This window comes from Anopheles bellator, chromosome 2 (assembly GCF_943735745.2).
Source record: "Anopheles bellator chromosome 2, idAnoBellAS_SP24_06.2, whole genome shotgun sequence".
In the NCBI taxonomy this organism is placed as follows: domain Eukaryota; kingdom Metazoa; phylum Arthropoda; class Insecta; order Diptera; family Culicidae; genus Anopheles; species Anopheles bellator.
Window position 1 is genome coordinate 20,636,216 of NC_071286.1, and position 21,508 is coordinate 20,657,723.

A 21,508-nucleotide genomic window follows, 5' to 3' on the forward strand; every position below is an offset into this window, starting at 1 on the left:
GCGAAAGCACGGATTCCCCGGGATCGCGGAAGCATGACGGTCAGGAAGATGTAGTGTAGTGTCGTTGTAGATTGATGGATGTAAATATTTTGCGGAACTGGGGCGACAGCGCATCGTTCCGTCCCTTAGCTGTAGTCATGTTTCTTTTTTACCATCCGCGAATGGCGAACGAGAGAATGGAAAACGTACAAAACATTAGTAGTAGTGCTGCGCGTGGTTATGGCCACAACACGCGCTCCCATGGTGGTCATGTTTCCCGGGGCGGCCGGTTCACGTACCAAAAACACTCGAACGCACTGAACTCACTGTTGACCGGTCCCCAAGGTTGTTTGGTTTGGTGATCCACTGTAAATAGGACAGAATAGGGTTTGATCCGTCGTCTACAGGGAACTACCCCGATCGGCGGTACCACACGTTACCAGCCTCCTCAAAAGCAGCGGCGCCCCGCAGTGCAAATCGGTGTGTAACGTGCAAAGCGTGCGCTCCTCGGCGCAACGAATCCGCAATTTAGGTATCTCTAGATTTAACGTTTTAAGCTATAAGTGTTGTTGGCCAACCGCACGGGGTCCGTGCGAGCTCCCTCTTGTCGTGTAAACACTTAATTCGCATCAAATCGTCGTGTGTATCCGTGTAATTATATTGATTGTTAGGTAATAATTTCGTCGTCCCGAGCGCGCCTCTCGGGGGGTATGCCGCGCGTATGCCATGTTTGGCAACAGAGGGCACATATTTGGGGGAGGTCCTGCGAAAAGAGTTACACAAGAATAAAGCGTCACATTGGAGCCTTCCACTGCGCTCTTGACCACTTATCTCGCCGTGTTGTAGTTTATTTTAAGCTGTTTCGAAGGGGTGAGTAATCAACCTGCGAAAATGTCTTAAAAGGCACTGGTCACTTCCTTATCCGTTTTCGGATATATCCGCGCTAGTGAGTTCCAACACGCTCCGCGAGCTTTCGCCGCCGCGTGAGTGCCGCCGCGTTGTGCTTTTGGAACCACCGGAAAGCTTTCCAAAGTCCAAAGTCCCGTTCAGCCCCTCTCGCTCTCTTTCTCTCGCCCTCTCTTCAGGATCGCGCGCAATCGAAAGCAAAAGCGCGGAGTGCGTTTTCTCATCGCGCGCGCCGATGGTGGGCTTTCTTCTGCCCCTTTCTTTCGCTTCGTTCGGATCGGGAATTAAGAAATGGTGTGTGGCCCCCCTTCTTCGTAGCGAACGCAGCCGTACAGCAACGGCAACACCTCGTGGCCGTGGCGGCCAAGCAAACGGGCCACAGATCTGATCGGAACGTGACGTGCGTCGGACGTCTCCTCCCCGGCTGTCTCTCGACACAGCCAAGACAGATGCGCCCGCGGTTCCTCTTCTGAGCGTGTCGCAGTTCGCAGGTGACCGTCGTTGTTTGTGTGTGGCCAATTTTTAGCGGTGACTTAACGCGAAGAAATTACGATTTGGTTGAGTTTCCGATGCCCAAACGAGGAAGAGATTGCCGGGTGATTGTGTAATGGGCCCCGGCAGAAGAGTCATGGCTCGTTAGGCTCGTGATGACGGGGTGGTGCATCGGTTACTGATTTCTGCGGTCTCGAGTGTGGCGTGTCGAGGCGCCCGCTCGGCGCTCCAGACGAAAACGAAAGTACCAGCCAGCCAGCCAGCCAGCCAGCCAGCTGCTGCCGCGGCCACCAGCACCAGGCAGGCAAACCGAAACCGGAAGTGTCGGTGTGTGTGTCTGTGTCTGTGCGCACGGGGTTGGTTCGTTTTTTTTTTCGGGGTCGGTTTCATCTTCGCTCTCGGCTCCGGTTAAGAGGTCCGAGGTCTGGCCGAGGTTTTTGAAGTGATGACGCCTAGTTTTTTGTTTTCGCCCAAAATTTCTTTTGCCGGTTTTGTTGTTGTTTCCCAAAAGAAAGTGTGTACGGTAACCACAAATATGGCGGCAGAGAGTAAATGAATAAATCTGGTGCCCCTGGCACCGGTTGGTATCGCCACGGAAGGATACGCCACGGCGGAGCCCGTTGCGGTTTGAATAGTGAATAGGGGCCGACCAAAAAAATAAACCAATCCTTTTCCAATCCTTCTCCACAGCCCAGTGTGTGTAGCTGTGTGCCCTATGTGTGTCAACCGTGTTGGTGGCCATTTAAATTCCGGTCGAGTGCATGGAGGAAGTGAAAGAGAGCTGCTACAGTGTGAAACAGAGTGAGAAAGAGAGGCAGCGAGAGAGAAATGCTTCTTACGTAAGAAAAGTGCCCGTAGTTGCGCTCGTTAAGTAAATCGCAATCGTCGTATCGCCGTCGGGGCGTACACGGTGCGTTTGGCATTTCCGGAAACCGTCGGTGTCCGCGCTCAGTTCCGAGGGGGGGGGCCCAATTTAAGCAACGAAAAAAAGGTGGCACGAAAAGGTGACAAAAAATACAGTTGCTCCAGCTGCAGATAGAAAGGACCGGTAAAGCGGGCCTCACACCGGTCTCAGCCAGGCGAGGGGGAGGGTGAAGAAAGTAACTGAAACGGCCAAGGAGCAAACACCAGAGCCGCGAAACGTAAGCGATCCGTAATCGTAACTCGGCGCGTCCGGTTTACTTTTCGTCGGCGTCGGCTTTGCGCAAAGCAAAGTCACACACAATACACCGGAACACGCGGAAATGCGGCATCGCTGGAGCAACGTTACTTTGCGAGGTAAATATGTCCCCAAAGTCCCCGCAGACGACGGTCTGGCTATCTTGTCGGGCGCGAGCTTAAAAGTGGCTACGGATCACGCCGTAGGAGGGGTCCGTTAATGATTGCTTTTATTGCGTGTAGGGTAATAATTTTTGCCACCGGGAAGTGGCCACCCTTCAACCGGATGTGTGGCCCGAGGACGGCCGCATAATTGCAATCTGATCCGTTGCATTTGGCGCGCCCGGTTGACGAGGCGGGCCTGACGGTGCGCTGTGTGTCAACCACGTGGCCATTAAACTCCCCAGCTTTTCCGCGTTGGCTGAGGCTGGGACGAATAAATCAAACACCGCCCTCTGGACGGGAGATGGAAAGGTTCACCTTTGCGCGGCTCCCGCTGAAGGCTCACCATCAGCGGGAATCGTAAAGAGTAAAAGTGGAGTGCACCACGTGGAGCGTTTTATTGTTGCGCAGAGCAAATAGCGTTTTGCGCCCCTGTTCCGGTTTACCCGACCGTCCGCCCGCCAAATCGCTTCGCCAAATGGGCTTTCGTGAACGATTATATTTAAATTTATCCGCCGTAACGATGCAATGCATTGTTGGGCGGGTGTGGCGGTACTCTCGCTTCACAATTGTGCATTGTTTCCATTTCGCGAGGTGCGTTCGGGTCGGGCATCGAGCTGAGTCTCATAAAGGCAATCATAATTTGATGAAAGTTTTATGATTGCCACGAGCCGGATGATACTATCCGAAATTAAGCCGGCTCTTTCCAAAAACACTAGTGGCCCGATGAGGATTGCAAAACAGAGCTCATCGTCATATTTATATAATCCTCGGAGGTCCTTGGGGTTTTTTTCCTCGGTTACTCAGCTTCATCAGGGGGAATATCCTACACAGTTCGGAGTTGTGAAATCCTTGCCAACACCAGCCTTGAGCGATCGGGTGATTCATTCCGGCGACAGTGAAATGGCATGCAAATCACCCCGGCGGACGCTATTTACTTGACTTGACTCCCTGCGCTTGCGCGACCATCTTGCGTAACGCCCTGTAACACCGCCAACACCGCCAGCGAACCATTCGTTCGTGCGGTCTGATGTTCACCCTGAGACACCGCGAAGTGGGTCACCGGCAGCAGCAGTGGTGCAGCTGGGGACGATGGACATTTGAAACTTTCGCGCTCAACTCGTCAACCTTGCGTGCGTGCTACGTGCGTCCGGGCCTTGTTCGGACTGTGTCCGGGTTCGGACCGCTCACGTCCACCACGAGCACGACCACACCACGCAATTGCATCACAGAGCCTCCGGGTCCGGGCCCGGTGTTTGGGGTCAATTAGCGAGATGGGCAATGGCGAATGTCGCGCGGGATTTCCGGGGCTTTCCGGCAGCCGCTTTGTTAGGGACGAAATTGACCCGCATGGCACAAGCCGTGGGGTCGTTGTGGTGGCGCCGATTTGCACATAATTGATGTTGCGGTCCCCCGAGAATTTGGCTGCTTCATTAAGCGGACTGGCTCAAGATGCTAAGGCCGATGCGCACTGATCCCAACGACGGTTTTCTTTTTCAACGTTCAAACGGAACCCACATACACACTGCCTGCCATGGGACTTGAAGGAGCTCATTTGGCCCGGCTTGGCCCGGTCCGGAATATGCATAAGCTTTCCCCGGGGATGGTAATTTTTATTTTTCGAATAAAACCGGATAATTTCTGCACTTTTCGGTTCGGTGTTGTTTTCGCTTCGCAGCAGTCGGTCGTTATCCGTTTCCGGTGCACGAAATCGGTGGTCTCGTAGGGTCACTGTGACATTTAGATTGTTGAAGTTTTTTTTCCCACGCGAAACATTTCAATGATATTTTAATATCTGTGAAATGTTTCGAATCGATATTCCAATTATACGTGGATTTTCTGTGTTTCGTTCTTTTCCAAAAATAAACCTACATTTAGTGCCTAAACCGGATGCAGATTACCGACGAATGATCGAGTGGTTTATGGAACCTTAAAATGGCGTTATTACGCAACACACTTCTCACGAAGCAGACCGGCAAACGAGGCCATATCTGTTGGGCTTCTTTCACATCGAACCGTTCCCAACGCATCCGGGATTAGCGCTGTTAGCTAAGAGTGCTTATCCAATGTCCTCTAGCGTCGATCCCGGTCGTTTGCCGTCCTAAATTCATGGCCATCCAGGATCGTAACATTGTTACGGTCCGAACGAGACAGAATCTCTTTAGCCTAGATCAGTCCACCTCCGGATCCGATACGGATCCGCCTAACAGAATAACATTATTACCGATCGACCAGCTGAGTGTGTCCATTCGTGGAATCGCTCGTGGTAATAAATGTCCCAGAAATGGGACAGTCCGATTCGATGACGGATTTTTAATCATATGTTCGCGCTGATTAGACGTGTCGTCGTGTCTTATGGGCCAGGGAAAGGTATAATCAATCCACCCATCCACCGGTACTGTAAATCACTCGTCGAGCAGTAAAATACCGAATGGTCCACCCCACTAGTGGCCAGCTTCGTGTTCCTTCATTTCGCTTCACACACAACTCAGTCCGCGGGCACGATCACCGTCGGTCGCCTAATAAAGCGATCAGCGAGTTTTTGCTCAACGGCCGCCAAGTGAAGGATCCTCTCCGTGGGCATTGAGGGGCCACTCGGCATCGGCAAAGGGACCCACAGACCGCGTATGTGGCGGTCCGGGCACGCTAAATCGACCCATCCGTTCCGGTATCCGGTGTTCCGGCGATGAATATTCATAAAGCGCACCGGGCCGCACAGTGGGATGCCACGGTCAGCGATAGATGTAACATTGTTAATTTAATTTGAAGTAAATCCTCAACTCGAAACGAGCGCCAGGATCGAACAAACGGGCTAATGGGCAGCAACCGAGGACAGAAGTTGTGTTTTAAGATAATGGTGAATCAAACAGCCATTGTGGCCGCGTTCGATGTTCGGAAGTGCTGGTCCAGACATCCAGGCGGAACAGACCGGTCTATAAGGGTCTCCGGTGATGTGACCCCGTTTCGCGCCTGATCGCATCGCAAGCCGGTTATGGGTTGGCCCTCAACCGGATCCAGCGGGTCCGACCGTGGTCGTGAGTGAAGAATTGTCGCCGACCCCTCCACCGGTGGCCACGTGGTCGGTGCCTTACTCCCGGAATCTCCGTCGGCTCCGGGCGGAATGCACATCATCTGGTACAAGCGTGCTAATGGGCTGTCACTGAGGGCTCGACATCCGCCGAGGCCACCCGTGGGCCGGAAAGAAGCGCGATGTAACCTCGATCAAGTACTGGCCGCGCTGATCTGATTTCGGTTTCACGCGTCCAATTAAATTAAGAAGACTATTTCTCGACACTCGGCCAAGTGATTAGCGCAAACGGTGGGCCTTTCTCTCATTTCATCCTCCATCGGCACGTTGTGAAAACGTAAATAAATCACAGCACCATAATCACGACCTCGCCACCAGCTCGGTGGGGTTGGGCCCAAATCAGAGGCTCGCATAATTAATTACCTTTCGTACGGGTCGATCGATCGATCGTCGAACCATCGCGCGTTGGTTCGTTTGCTTCGTCGCATCCAACCACTTCGGTCAGCCGATCGGTCAGCGAAGGATGGCGAGGCAGAAGAAAAGCAAGAAGCAACCTCCATATCCGGACGCCGAAGGTCCGGTTAAGTGGGTGCATTTCCGGCAGCTCATCGAACTCCGGCGCGCGGCTCCGAAGATTTCGCGCTGATTAATTGATTAGATAAACCGCGAGGCCACCACGAGGACCCGGGGGCTCCGTCGCGGCCGGTACAGATGCTGTCAGTCAAGATCGGGCCGGTCCCTCCACACCCTCTCCCTTTCCCCCTTTCGCTTTCATCTTCCACGGTCGTCGTCGTCGTCGTTTGGCGGTTAAGTTTTTTGCGATCCTCCTCGGCGAAATTGAGCTGCCCGTACGTGATGATGATGGTTGATCGATCGATTAGTCGGCTCGTCTGGGAGGTGGCCACTTTTTGCCGATTCGTTTCACTTCACCCGACGGGGGGCCCCGTGGTCGCTCTATTGAATAATAGGTAGATGGACGAGAGGACAGCACTAAACGGGCTGTGATATCGAATCGGGCTTACGGTTTTCACTTTCATTCGGCCCTTGCCTCCGATGGCCACAGGTGTACGCCAAGTGGCCAGTGTCTGTGTCCGTGTATGTGTGTGGGTAATAATGAAAAGCTGGTGCCCCGGTGGCGCCATCTAGCGTTTCCGATGGGTCCGTGGCGATCGCGTGGCGCGGAACTGACCCAGGACCGGGTGTCGCGTTGATGGCTCGATTAAAAGCCCATTAAATGTGTGTTCCTCGAGGTCCTGGCTCGCGTGAGGCTTGGCGGCTGGCGAGCTGACGCGCAACAGTGCGCTCCTTTTAATGAGCCCGATCGATCGTGCAACAGATTGGCAGGTTCCGTCGTTGGAAAGGCGGAAGTTGAACGGAAATGAATGTGGGCGCTGGTCTGGGCACTGCTTCTTGGAAACATGGTGGTGGCCGTTTGCAGGTGCTGCAGGATGATGTTTATGGCAGTCGTTTCGAACGGAGCGTACTTGAATAATGTAAGGAAATTTCACATCAATTGAAGGTTTCATCGGAGCGCACTACGTTTTGCGAAGTCCATGGCCTCGCCAATCGTGTCATAGTGAGGTTCCTTGCGAAAACTCGCGTTTTTTATATCAAAGTTATGTTGAAAAAGTGCAACAATTCGTATTGCAAAGCGCATCCAGCGACTGGCGACATTGATAACACCTACAGAACCATTAAACATTAACAAATGGATAATGTGTGAAACTCAACAGATCAATTTCGATAAAATAAACGGGTGCTAGGTTAGATGAGTTCAACATCAAGTTTGGGCAAAAGATAAAATATTTACACTCGGAACATTATTCGCGTGGGTTAGCGCCATTTTACTTCTAATCAATTCGCGCGAGTAAAACAGAGTGTGAAAGAACATATTTTGAGCACATTATAACAATAAAAAGAGTTTGTACGATCACTCTAGAGGCCGAATGAAATTAAACTCCTTTTAATTTACTGTAAATTGTACATTAAATAAATAAACTAAAAGCTCAAGAAGTAATGGCTTCGATCCATTGCTGTTGATGTCAATTCACGAGGTCTGTTCAAAAAGAATCATGGCACAAGTACTACAGTTTTCTTCAATTGCAAGGGCGTGGTGCATTATGAGTTCTTGCCAACGGTCAATAAGGTAGAACAGTCAATATGGAATGTTACCCGTACGATTGGGGAGATAAAGATGGCATCGAAGGAGGAGCTAAAGAGATCATAGAAAGTGATTTTTTGAATTCTGTCGTTAATTGGAAAAAAATTGTAGGCACAAGTGTACACAATATCTGATGGGGATTACTTATCTGAAGGGAACAAAACAGATATTCATGAACAAAAAATTTAAAAAAATGGCTGATATTTTTTTAGCCGACCACGTAACATCATGATAACATGTTATATCGTAAAGCATAGTTCTAATATGCCAAGCCGAAGCGAAGCCCACGGTTACCGCGATCCACCGAGCCCCGATCTTACAATGAACGATTAACACCAAGCACCGACAACACGGGCGGCGTGTATTGGTGACTAATCGGCATGCGCCGGGCCTCCCAAAGCCATCGCACTCCTCGCAGGAAGTGACGGACTGGCCCGTGGGCAATGGTGGAACATATGAATGCCTTTCGGAGCGCCCGATTAACCACACATATTGGCCCATGAAAATAGTTGGCACCTTGGCCACGAGAGCGAGAGTGAGTGAGCGATAGCGGTTTGCCAATAATCCGTGGATCAAACGTGAAAAACTCGAAACACACGCTGGCCAGCGAGGTTTGATGATCTCGTCGCCACCGGGCCCGGCTGTCCAAGTCCAACAACCCGCGGACCGCCGTTTATGAACGGATATGGCTTTGGCGGGCGAGCATCAGCGAGAGAGACGAGCTGAGTGTGAAGCACCCTTGTTCCGGCACGCTGCTCTCGTTGACCGGAGGGGCACGGCGAACACCGCTTTCCACGGCGTCGATACATAATGCAGAGCGTATCATTATCGTACCGCGCATCTTGCCTCTGTGTTGTGCAATCCCGCCATTGTTGCTTCCGATGGGGCAATTGTTTCGTTCCGCTGAATTTTCGTCGAAGCGCCGAAAAAGGGTGGTCGTTTTAGAGGAGTTCACGAAAATCGGGCGACACGCGCTGGTCGCGTTGGCTGATCACTGGATCCAGCGCGAAATGCTGGTGTAACGGCACCGCAACATGTAGCAACATGTTGCGGTCCCGGAGATGGCTCACCGGTTCGTGCTGGGTCGAAATGATAATCGGTGAAACAATACAATATCGTGATTGTTGTGTGTCTCTCTCTCTCTCTCTTGCTCACCTGGCACGGTGAAAGACGGCCGTCCATCGAAGGTAAATAGACACGAGGCCAGAGAAGGCGAGGAGCTGGAGAAAGAAGACACAGAAAGGCGCGAAAGGCGTCCCTTCAAAGCAAATGCAAATATGCAAATGCAAGCCGCACGCGAGCACAATGTCGAAATGGCGCCCAATGGCAACATTGGAATGGATTGATGCGAGTCGCCAGCCAACACTGGACTGATTGCGAACGTAACGTAATCGCGAACGAAAGCGAAACTTTGGTCGTGGCCTTTCCGTTCGTTGGTCCGTCGAGCCCGTCGCAGCAGGCTGGGCACGAAAAGTGAGCAGCTTTTCCCAGCCACAATCCGTTCCGTTTCGTGGCGACATAATTTGGTGCATTGTTTGTTTTTGCTTTTAAGCATAATTTGTCTACGAACTGAACAGTGGCCGAGCATTATGCGCGGCCGGCCTCTATTAATGTTATTAATGTTCATCCTGATGGCGAAACGAAGCACGCCAAGTGGGAAGTGGCCACATCTCACGAGTGTGCGATCAAATTGACCCGTTTTTTGGGGACAGAGTGGGACTGGCATTTTATCCCCAAAACGGTGCGCGATGCAAAAATAGACACCCAGCTCGTAACCCGATTTTGCCCGATTCGGTCAAGAGCGATTAGCGGGATGCTCCCGGGTGGGACTTAACCTAAATAAAACATCGCACGATAATGGCGGGAGCCATCGTTAAATCCGTGTGGCCATTCGAATAAAAGCTCACTTTTACGGCCCATAAATCGGGGCGGATCGAGTGCTGCCCATTGCTGGCCATGCTGACTTGTTGCTCACTGTCCATCCCCATCGCTCACGCCATCTCTCACGCCGTGGCCTTTTAACGGTTACCTTGACAACGCACCGGCGTCCGTACTTCACTTTTGCTTTCTTTCTTTGCCCGCCCGGCGCAACGCTAGAAAACTTGATTGAAAATTTCTCCCTATCATTCTCTCTCGCTCTCTCTCTCTCTCTCGTTATCTCACTCACGATCAGCATTGCGCCGATCGAATCAATCGAACTCTGTTGCGACGTGCCCAGGTCGGGTGCCCTCCGTTGGGCACTCTCGCCAATCTCGTTAATCGCCGTACGCGGGCATGCTGGGTGCCTTGCCATTGGTGGCGGCGCAATTTGGAATTTATGCTTTCTCACTTGCGAGCGCCACTTCTGATCGGTACCGTCCCGTGGACAATTTCCGTGTCAGGAGTGGCGGCACTTTGGAGTCTTGGCGAGCTGTGCTGGACAATTTATGTAATTGTTTTATCACCTTGTTGCTCCGGACGGATTGTGGTCCTGTTCGAACTCGCAAGCCGCAGAACCCGGAGACGGATAACGGAACCGTGTGTTTAGAGGATGCATTCCTGGGCAGTCGGTTTTTTTCCGTCACTCTCGGTTTTAATGATCGAAACGAGTCGCTATCACGTGTCATTTGGCCGGCCCGGGAGAGAACCGGTTTACTGTGCCCACCTGTGGCGATCTAACGGGCCGGATTCTGTTCGGGGCAGATTTCGGGCATGATTTGGTGCCCCTGGAATGCGCCTGGAAAGGTCGTAGAACTTGTGCGGTGCACCGGTTTTGAACCTGCCTCGAGGGCTATCGGGGCTTTCTTCGTTCGAAACGAAGCCCCACCATTAATCGCTGCTTCGCCGTGGATCGAACCGCAAGCCTGAGTCAAACCGTGACCGGTGCGTGACCGTACCGAAATACGTAATTTACTACAATTTGTCATATCGTCAGCCCGCCGGTTGACTTTGTATAACAGCCGCGTGTTCCGGCCGCCTCTAGCGCAGTACCGGGTTAACTACCGCCGTGGTAATTTATCTCTTTGCCATCCTCCTTCACCGCACGCACCGATTTCCGATCGGATGGGGCCAAGAAAACCAAAGAAAAAAAAAATAAAAGCCCGACGCCAGCGCGCCGGTCGTAACAGATTACGAGTCCGTGCCGACCGCGCGTAACAACCATCAATCGGCGCCCGGCAAAGATGATCTTTTAAACGATGATAAATGGCTGCACCGTACCGCACGGCGGTGGCGACTTATCCATTGGCCACACCAGCTCGCTCGCCGACAACCTTGCGAAGGCTACGGAAAACCGGCTACCCGCGCGGAAGGCCTAGAAGGGATGAAGCGGATCGAGTGGTTTGGAAAATCCTCCGTCAACCACTGGCCTAAGCCGGGACCACCTGAAACTGAAGCGAAACGGCGTCGAGCGAGACGAAATTTAGGCGGAAAACCTGGCGGCACCACAACAACACGGCGTCAAACCAGATCATGATTCATAATTCACTTTCTCCCGCGCCGATGCGGGGGCCGCATTAGCCATGGCGGTGGGGTGAGGGGCGCACCCGCACCGCCCGCAGGTTAGCGTCGTTTGACTTTTGTTTTTGTTTTATGGCGCGATGGCCAACCGATGGCGCCACGGCGGGTTCGTCGCCTGTTCGCCAAGTCTTTTGTCTGTCTGTTCGTGTTCCGGGCTGCCGGGCGCTCGCCGGGAGAAACCCGCGGAATCGGAACGGAGAAAAAGGCAAGTTCTTGTGCCCCGGTTCCCCCTCCCCCCTCCTGCCCGGCCACCTTGTAAATTTAAATGTTAATGTTTTCCGCTCCCGAAACTCGGCAGCCGATTTTGGCTGTGGCTTCGACACAGCAAAAGGGTTTGGTTCCAAAAATTTCATTACAACCAGGTGCGGGCTCTCTTTCTCTCTCACTCTCCGGTGGTTTCCGACTGAAGCAAGAAACAAAAATTAATAAACACAGAAGCGCAACATAAAGGCGACGCGAACGGTGTTCGCGCTTTGCTCCGCTCCGCGTGTCCGCGGCTTGTGGCTTTCTCTCTCCCGGCGACCGTAAACTCCTACGCGCCGGCGCGGCCGGTTTGACAACACCGAGGAGGAAACCCTTGTGCCGGGCATGTGTAATAATAAATATTTGCTGGTACTTATCGCTCGCGTTTGGTTGCGGTGCCACTTCCTTGGCGTTGTGCCCGAGCCCCAAGTGTTGTTACATATTTTGAACGCACGCACCGGGCGCGCACGGGGTCAGCTTTATTTGCGCACGGCTGCACGCGACGGAAACATGGCCCGGCCGACCGACCGAGCAGCCAGCCGTCGGTGCCGGTGGGGTCGTGTGAAGTGAAATTGAAAGTGGGAAAACGGGTTTAATTCATTTGCGTGCTAAAACCTAAACATTGGCGCGCAGTGCTGTTTTGTGTTTGTTATTATTTCTGTTTTGACGTTTGCTGGGTGAAATTGGCCTCGGTCCCGGCGGCTTTCGCGACCGCTCCACCGCTCCACGGGGTAAGCCTGAAGGCGGGTATGCCCCGTGGGTGCACTTTAATGAGCGAATGATTCGGTGTTTTCTTGGCGAGTGCGCGAATGCGTAGGCCTTTCGATGGGCCATAGGCGGCCCAAAGGTTCCCGTTGTCCTTTGGTGACAGTGCTCGGTTACGGCCTCTATCTGAAAGATAGTTCGTTTGGGTCTTAACAGACAGAAGATAAAACAATCTGTTTGTTAATAAGTGACTAAACCGAACGTTTTTCTTATGAGATTTTCCTATACTTATCGGCTTCTTTGATTTTTCTGACTTTGACAACTCCAGATATAAACAAACCGTTCCTCACTGACAACTCCGAAACCATAACAGTAACAATTAACTCGAAATCTGTTGAAAAGCTGAGCGCTGCCGAACCAATGATTATCATTAATGATAATGATAATGATAATCATTGAACAATTCAAACCAATCTTATGCTTATGTGTGGTGGCGTACTTGGCCAATTCTTTAAGGCTCAGCATAATCGCTGTCGATCGTCGTCCGTGACTCCGTCTTCTGTTAAGCCCAATGTCAATTTTACACTTCTTTCTCAGCTGATCTTGCTGATATACTGTGCCATTTGTAGAACACACCGCTCTTCGCTCACCACAGTCCATTGTTTTGTCACTATTTCGCTGTTATTGTACGTCCTAGGTTAGGGTGTTTGAATATCCTTTCGGCCAATAAAAGGGGGTTTTTTTGGGGTGATTTTGCGTTTCATCAAAAGCATGGAATAAGCTGCCAATTGACGGACGTTTATTAAAGTTTTATATATTTCTTCAAAGCGTTATTTAAAGTCTATTGTAACAATATCGCAAAAAGCGATAGTAACACTGAAAATTTAGGGTCATTAATCCGGTGAAACATTTAACGACGTCTCAGCTTAAATGGGTTCCCAAGTATTACTCTATACAGGAATTCAACTCATGAACATCGATTGTAAAGGGTGTTCCATCACAATACAACTATTTAAAGGTTGAATAACTCCGCTATTTGTCAGTCGATTTTAACAAATGAACAAGATTTATTTGCGGTATAGAATGGCGTTTATAAACATCTAAAATACAATATCGATCAAATGATCGCTTCCATCAGACATATAAAAAGAGGCCTTTTTTGGACATTTTTCTTTGTATTTGACAACATTTCGGTAATTGATTTCAAGTAATAGCAGCAATTTCCGCTGTGATCTTAGCTTTCAGTTCTTCATTCATGGTCTTCGGTTGGCTGGCATAAACCGCACTCTTCGAGTTGCCTCACAGTACAATTTTAGCCTGCTGTTTTACCGGAAATTGATCTACAATTAAAACGACATAGCCTGAAATTTCAGAATCTGGCTAATTTGTTAAAATCGACTAACAAGTAATTGTACCATTTTACATTTCGGGCAAACACCTGACAAACAAGCACCGGGAATTGTGGGATTGTTTATAATTTGTGAACAGCATAACGAATGGTGTAAACAGCAGTTCACGTGCCGCCGTTTACGACTTACCTGACCGACATGTTTTATAGTGTGGCAATAAACTTCACCGTTACGAGCGACCTGTTGTTTGTGGTCGATAAAAAAACACTTTAAATTGGCTAAACCAAAGCATCACTAGGCGATCCTTTTAGTGTGTGTTTTATTTACAATTGAAACCATAAAGTTACTTGACGCGCTGTGACTACCAAAAGCATCACGCTCGATGCGGATGTCCCGAGGTGGCCCACTGAATGGCCAACGCATATTAAAATTCCCCCCCATTGGGTGGATGTTACGTACATATAATGGGTGCTATTGATCAGGCCTCTGTGACAGTATTTTATCGCTTTCATCGCCACCGAAGCCCCGTGGTTGCGACGTGTGGCCCCGGGCCGTCAGGGGCGTCAAAACATTGCGTAACAGAGTGGAGTCGCCTCCGGGGTCCGTTCCGGTCACGTCCTTCTTTCGCCGATTAGCACCGCGGGCCCGCTCGTGCCAAAAAGGCACGAAAGTAAAACAAACCCCAGACGATCTGCGACCGAGACGACGGCGACGACGATTGATCACCGCCCATCGCCCGTCACCCGGAAACCGGTCCGAGGTCCGGTTGAGCGTGCGATGTGGAGCGAACCGGGCGAGGAGATGGATTGTCAAAGCGCAGCGTCCGGAAGGCGGAAGAAAGTGGCCTAAATTCGGGAAACCGGTTTTCCCGGCCGAGCGATTACTTAATGTTCCGCGCGCTATGGTCCCCAGCACTCTCACGCTTCTCTCTCTCTCTCTTTCTACCGGTGCAGTGGTGGTGGTGGTGGTGGCGGTAGCTACGTTGCTGTTATCGCAGGCCCCACACGCGAACGGTGACACTGGCGGAGGTCGAAGATCGTCTCCCGCGCTGATCGACTCCGGAGTGCGAGGTAAGGATGCTGGCCGCGAGCCAAGTGGGGACACCTCGTCAACTGCCTTGTCATATCACTTGCAGCTGGATCTTCGCGGGTCTCCGGGCCGGTAGTGGTGGGACCGCAGGCCACTACCAAGCTCCGCCCGGTGGGGAAGCAGCCAGCGCCGGCCAGCGAGGACGATGAGGATGAAGACGATGACGATGACGACGAAGATTACTTTGATTTTGGACTCGACGACGACGACGATGAGGATTCGGATGAGGATGAGGAGGATGCCGAAGATTCCGATGAGGAGGAAGCGGTCGCTGACGGCGGTCCTGCCACGGTCGCTGCCGTGACGGCGGCACCGATCGAGACGAGCACGATCCGGGCGCGGCTGCTGTCCGATGCCGCGTTCAACAAGCTGTCGGAGACGCTCGGGGCCCTCAACACCGTCGGGCGGTACATCGTGAACATTACCAAGGGCCAGGAGGCGAGCGCGATCACGCAGGTCGATCCGGACACGCAGGAAACGGTCCCGGAAGCGCTCCTGACGCTCACCAAGACGGTCCTCGGACGTAACATCACGCGTCCGTTCGAGCCGCTAATTAAACGCGTCGGCACAGGAGAGCCGGCCGTCGGTGCCGCCGTGACCTCAGGTCCTCTGGTGGTCGGTTCATCGACTTTCGGCACCACCACCGAGGTCCTGATTGGCCCCTCGACCACGGCTGGACCGTTGCTGGCGGTGGCGCAGCGCAAAGAGGATAACAACGGCGAGACGTTGAGCTTGGGACCACAGACGCCGGCGGTGCCGGCCGACCGTGGACCACCCGCTGCCGGCGGCGTTGTGTCGGAGCAGAAGAAAAAGAAGAAAAAGAAGAAGAACAAGAACAAGGTCAAGCGCAAGGATCCGACCCACGTGGAGCCGGCGCGCCCAGTGACCCCCAGCACCACCACCCGGCGGCCACCGGCCAGTAGTAAGTAACTCCGACGCGATCCTCTGTTTCAACCCTCTGACCTCATCCTTTTCCCTCCTGCTTCCCCAGATAAGATCGTGGAATCGACGAAGGACACCGAGAACCGGTGCCGGACACCGGACGGGCGCCCGGGGCGTTGCGAGGACCTCAGCACCTGCCCGGGGTTGCTACTGGACCTGAGCCACCTTCGGGAATCGCTCTGCTTCAAGAGCCTGTTCGTCCCGGGCGTCTGCTGCCCGATCAGCAGTCCGAGCACGCAGCTCACCACACCACGGCCAACGCGGCCCACGGCCCAGCCGCCCAGTCTGGTGCTGGCTCCTGTGACGACGGCGACCCTCACCACCGCTACGGCCCCCACGAAGCGACCCCTGGTGCCAGTTTACACGGTGGCACCGGCGGATACTGGGGAGGCCCTTCCGGCCGCAACATTGAAGCCGCTCGACAACATCGTCGATCCGGATGACTGCGGCCAGCAGGAGTACTCGTCGGGTCGGATTGTCGGTGGGATCGAGGCCCCGACCGGCCAGTGGCCCTGGATGGCGGCCATCTTCCTGCACGGCACCAAGCGGACCGAGTTCTGGTGTGGCGGGTCGCTCGTCGGCACCCGGTACATCCTGACGGCGGCGCATTGCACGCGCGATTCGCGCCAACGGCCGTTCGCCGCGCGACAGTTCACCGTCCGGCTCGGGGATATCGACCTATCGACGGACGGGGAACCGTCGGCTCCGGCCACCTACAAGGTGACGGAGGTTCGGGCCCATCCGCGGTTCTCGCGGGTCGGCTTCTACAATGACGTGGCGCTGCTGGTGCTGGACAAACCGGTGCGCAAGTCGAAGTACGTCATCCCGGTGTGCCTGCCGGGGCCGAATTTGCCGTCGAAGGAGCGTCTGGCAGGTATGGTGCGGGGAGATCCACTGGACGACTTGGACGACAGTGGATGGCAAAAAGAAGTTTAGTTCAAGAATACAAACAATTTTAATTTTAACAATAAATTTTAATTCTATCTTCATGTAAAGGCTTCATCTAAGGCTTCGTGGCGATAATGCATAATGGAAACATAATGCCGTTGTAATTTGTTTCCTAATGATGCTTCAGACTCCATATTACAGAAAATTTCGACCCATCATAATGATAGTTGAGTTAAATATAAAAAAAAGTAATAGTATAGTGAAAATTTATCACTCCAAAGTAGCTTTTACCACAATAAGCGAGATTTAAATGGACTTTTTTTTGTATTGGCCATGATTAGGTACAGAATTTTGCTGAAAACAAGGTCAGATTTGTCTACATGCTATAGGCTACATTGAATTATTTGCAGTTGATGTTGTAGACCTTCTGATTTTCGCGTATTATTATTCGCGTTATTTCTGTATTAGGCGAATTGAAAATGGTTTGCGAAGGAGATATTAAGAATACATTTTTTAACTCGTTTTGGGGTTGATTTCTAGCGGCCACAAGCTTTAATATGATGAATACGACCTTCATTTTCATACAGCTTGATTATTGCTGCCGATTGCTTGCTCGCTTTTGTCGAAAGTTCGTGCAATATCCTTATTTTGTTTTGCCACTAATACTCAACTAAACAACTAAATTACGGTTTTCATCGGTTAACTCATTTTGCATTTTGAATACAAAAACATGCAAAAAATCATGTTGATCACAAATTTAAAAAATGAACTCTAGTTGCTTTATTATCGAGCAAAATGAAAGAAATTGGCGTGAAAAACTAAAAACTTCAAGCTTCCAACTTAAACTAAGCTTGATTTCGCCGTGCTCAAATTAACCTATGGCCAAAAATGGCCGAACCAGTCTTCTAAGTTACATCTAACTCTCATTTTAACGCCCAAATTTTACTCTTAGAACCTCAATCTATCATTTAACGTCTCAGAAGAGCCATTCAAAAAGAAGATGTACTCATATTTTCACATATTATTCAAATGTTCAGGAGCTAAACTTCTTTTCGCCATCGCGATGTTTAATTGTAATTTCGCAGTATAATGTTTTCACCTTCACCTTTCCGCTCGGTAGGTCGTCGAGCGACGGTCGTGGGCTGGGGTACGACCTACTACGGTGGCAAGGAGTCGACCAAGCAGCAGCAGGCCACGTTGCCGGTGTGGCGCAACGAGGACTGCAACCGGGCGTACTTCCAGCCGATCACGGACAACTTCGTGTGCGCCGGGTTCTCGGAGGGTGGGGTCGACGCGTGCCAGGGGGATTCGGGCGGCCCTCTCATGATGCTGGTCGAGGCCCGCTGGACCCAGGTCGGCGTCGTCTCGTTCGGCAACAAGTGCGGCGAACCGGGCTACCCCGGCGTCTACACCCGGATCAGCGAGTACATGGACTGGATACGGGAGAACACCAAGAAGTGAGGACGCAGGCCATACTGTGTGTGAATAGTGAATAGTCAGGGATCCCCGGAGCGGACAGTCACGCTTCCGCAGCGAGAGAAAACCACGCAGACACCTTTGTGTTTTTTCCTTTTTTTGTATATAATTTATTTCTGCTTGTCTGTGTCGCCCACATCCCACACAACGCCGGCCGGCCTGGCCGTAGCTTCACAAGTAATCATCTGTTTACGCGTAGTGGTTTAGATTTATCCTAATTTATCAACTAACTTATACGCGAGACACGCGGTACGCAGAACAGCCACAACACAGAGAGGGCTCCGGAGTGGTGCGATGTGGAGCGAATTGATAACGAACATTGGCGCGGAACATCGTAACGAAAATACAGCAACAATGGCCAAACGGAACGCGCAAGTTGACGTCCTCGTTTTCCTCACCGAAGCTCCGAAACGCACGCAAAACAGGTCACCCGGAAGCCCGGAAGGGTCGGGTCGGGTGTGGAAAGAAACAAGCCGGATCGATGCGCCACAGTGTTTGAAGGATTTTTGTCAAAACTTAGTTCGCCAAAATAGCGGCTATAAATGTGGCTTAAATCTTCCTGTGTTGGGTTGAGTCCTGTACGGCCGCCGACGCCATCACGCCATTCGTCGCGTTAATTTGGTATATTTCTAGGTTTCCTTTTTTCCACCTCGTCCATGCTTCGACCCATGCTCGTCCGAAACTGTCCACTACGTGTCGTCCTTTCGGAGAAATATGCGTTGCCTGTATTTTCTATTTTTATCGATTTTTAGACACTGTTCACGCGCCGGCCGGCGCTCACCCTATCGGTTGTGTTTTTTATGGTTTGGTATTTTCTTCTTCTTCTTCTTTTTCTTCTGTCCTTCGCCTTATCTGTGGTGATTCTTGTAACATGAAACGTTCAAAGTTCGACATTATATTACAATTTAATATAGTTCTATTTTTCCTACTCTCTTGCTGTCACACTATGCTACTTTCTATCTCCTTCTCTCTCGCTCTCTTTCTCCTTCTCCATTTTTCTATCTGTTTGATATTCTGTTTTCTTACATTCAGTAACACGTTTTCGCTCCTGTCTTTGGCGGCATCAGTTTTCTGATTCTGGGTTTTCCATTTTCCGATCCAATTTCGGGCTCTAGCCATCGGTTTTGCATCGTCATCTTCCCTTTTTTTTGTTTTATTTGCCATCCGATGCAAACTGTGTCTGTTATGTGTGTTTGTGTGTATTTTTTTTCCCGTTTCGAAAGACAGTATCTAATGTTTCTATTCTGCTCCTTTTTTTACTTTTTTTTGAAGAAATTTTGAACGTGTGTCCCCTTCACTTTTAGCGCGTTTTTCTTCGATTAAAATCTCTTAATGCACAGCACCATGATTACATGTTTTAAACTGCTCCGGATCGGGTCGGTCGAAAGAGTGCAGTGCGTCTCGTCCGAACCCCCCCACCCCCGGTCGCGAGAGATCCGCAGATCATCAGCGCTTCGTCGCGAGCAGTGTGTTTTAGGACTCGATCGAGTTCTTTCTAACTTTAATATGTGGGAACACAGGTTAATGGGGCGCGTATTTGTTCAACTCTGGTGCACTAGTCCCACTTCCGGATGCAATCGGCTTCGATTCCCCTGGCGTAGATGCAGATGATGAAGTGAACAACGGCTAACGAATCTATTTGTTTGAAACCGAACCGGTACGCCGAATCGGTACGAACGAAAGCGCGAACCGCGTGAAATATTTCAAGCGCACGAGAAGAAATGTTTCGCTCCGTTTTCGAATCGACGGTTCGCCAGGCGACGGTTGTGTGCGAGTGATAGAAAGGGCTATATATACTTATAATATTGGAACCGAGTTTGAAGCACGAGCACCGCGTTTGCACGATAACTAGCGGCGATTGAACGGCCTTTTTGGTGTATCCGAATGGCTCTTCCGAAATGGCACCCTCTAATACCTGCCCTGGGCTGCGTCGTGCCGGGTTTTTCGTTTTGCTCGTTAGTCTTTTCCCACTAGAGTTGAACTAGAAAATACGTTTAAAATGTCATATAAAAAACGTGTAACCACCATCCGCTTAACCTAGAGAGCCACGTTGAACCCATGGCCACCAACGATTGGGTTTTTGCTACACTTTTTGCCGCAGTTTGGCTGTTCGCCCGCCGTTTTGTTTTTTTTTTGGGTTTCTTTTTAATGTTTTCTTGTCACATTTCTTATAATTCTTTTTTTGCTTACTGGTTTGGTTGTATGTTTTGTCAAAACACTACGAGGAAAAAACATCCTAACGCCCGCTGCGGTAACGTTTTAGTTTAATATCGTCCTACTAGCTAGAGTGAGACTACACGTATCCTTCATTCGTTTCGCATTCAGCCGCAGCCGCATCCTGCGCCCAGTCTCACAGTTCGAACACGCACTCGCGCAGACACGCCCCGACACACTACACAGGGGTAGTACTCTGTTACTACCATGAATAACACCTAAGATAACCCTCCGCGTTTCGCTCGCCCTCGGTACTCCGTACTCTGAACGTGAATGCTTACAGAATGCGTTTCATTTGAATTGTGTTACTTAAATTCATTCCATATTTTACACATTTCTCACCGAATTCATCTACTATCTCGTGTGTGGGTGTGTGTTTCTGTGTTTGTGTGGCTGTGTTGCAAGTATGATTCTTTGTTGGTTGTCAACATAGCTTTAACCCTGTATTTTTAGCGAATTTTCATTTAGACATTTTTCACCCACCGGAACCCTGGCGGTGTCGCCCGTTGCGGGCGCCCACCTTAGCCTAGTATTTAGTAATAGTAAATCCTCCATCTACATTGTGTGTGTCTGTGTTTGTGTTTGTATGTTGTACGTGGTTACTTTAGATGTGATTGAGACCGTTTGACGGCCATGCCTCGCGTGTGTGCGCATCAAGTAAAGTTTGTGGAGAAAAAGAAACAGTTGAGTTTTTGAGTTTGTTTTTGGTTTTTTCGTTATAAAACTAGTGTACGCTTCACAAAACGGGTTGCGTCTGTCGGTTTTGGGGGTGGGAGCGCCTTGAGCCTGCGGCCCCAATGAGCGGTCCGAACGCCATCTCCCGAAACGTAACGTTGGCGCACGAGTCACAACCGTAAGCGTTTACAATTATCGCAGGCTACGCGCGGCACGCGGCACCAGCAGCAGCCAACGTAAGCAGGATGCGCCGTACCGACACAGTAGTGGATGTGGAGCCATAAATGCTTGCTTGATCGTGTGAGCCTAACCTGAGATTTGAAACTGTCCGAAACTGTCCTACAACAAAACGGCTTACGCTACTTAGCTAGACGGTGAGACGGAGTGTTCCACTGTGAAGCAAAATTTTCTGTGTTTTTTCGCTATTTCCTCAGTACGGTGCGGCAGGCAAGGGTTCACGGACCGAAGCCAACTCATTTTCAATATGTTGAACACACATTTTTGCACAAGACGCTGCACATCCTTTTCGAAGCTCATTGTTCC

At 50.9% G+C, this 21,508-nt stretch overlaps 1 protein-coding gene across 1 annotated transcript; it reads left to right on the forward strand.

The window, feature by feature from the left end:
• Positions 1-1,912: 1,912 nt before the first annotated feature.
• LOC131207167 (serine proteinase stubble) lies at positions 1,913-18,061 on the forward strand. Its single transcript, XM_058199778.1, has 5 exons — positions 1,913-1,925; positions 14,635-14,751; positions 14,817-15,689; positions 15,762-16,586; positions 17,721-18,061. The coding sequence occupies exons 1-5, from the start codon at positions 1,913-1,915 to the stop codon at positions 18,059-18,061; spliced, it is 2,169 nt and encodes a 722-aa protein (XP_058055761.1).
• Positions 18,062-21,508: the final 3,447 nt, after the last annotated feature.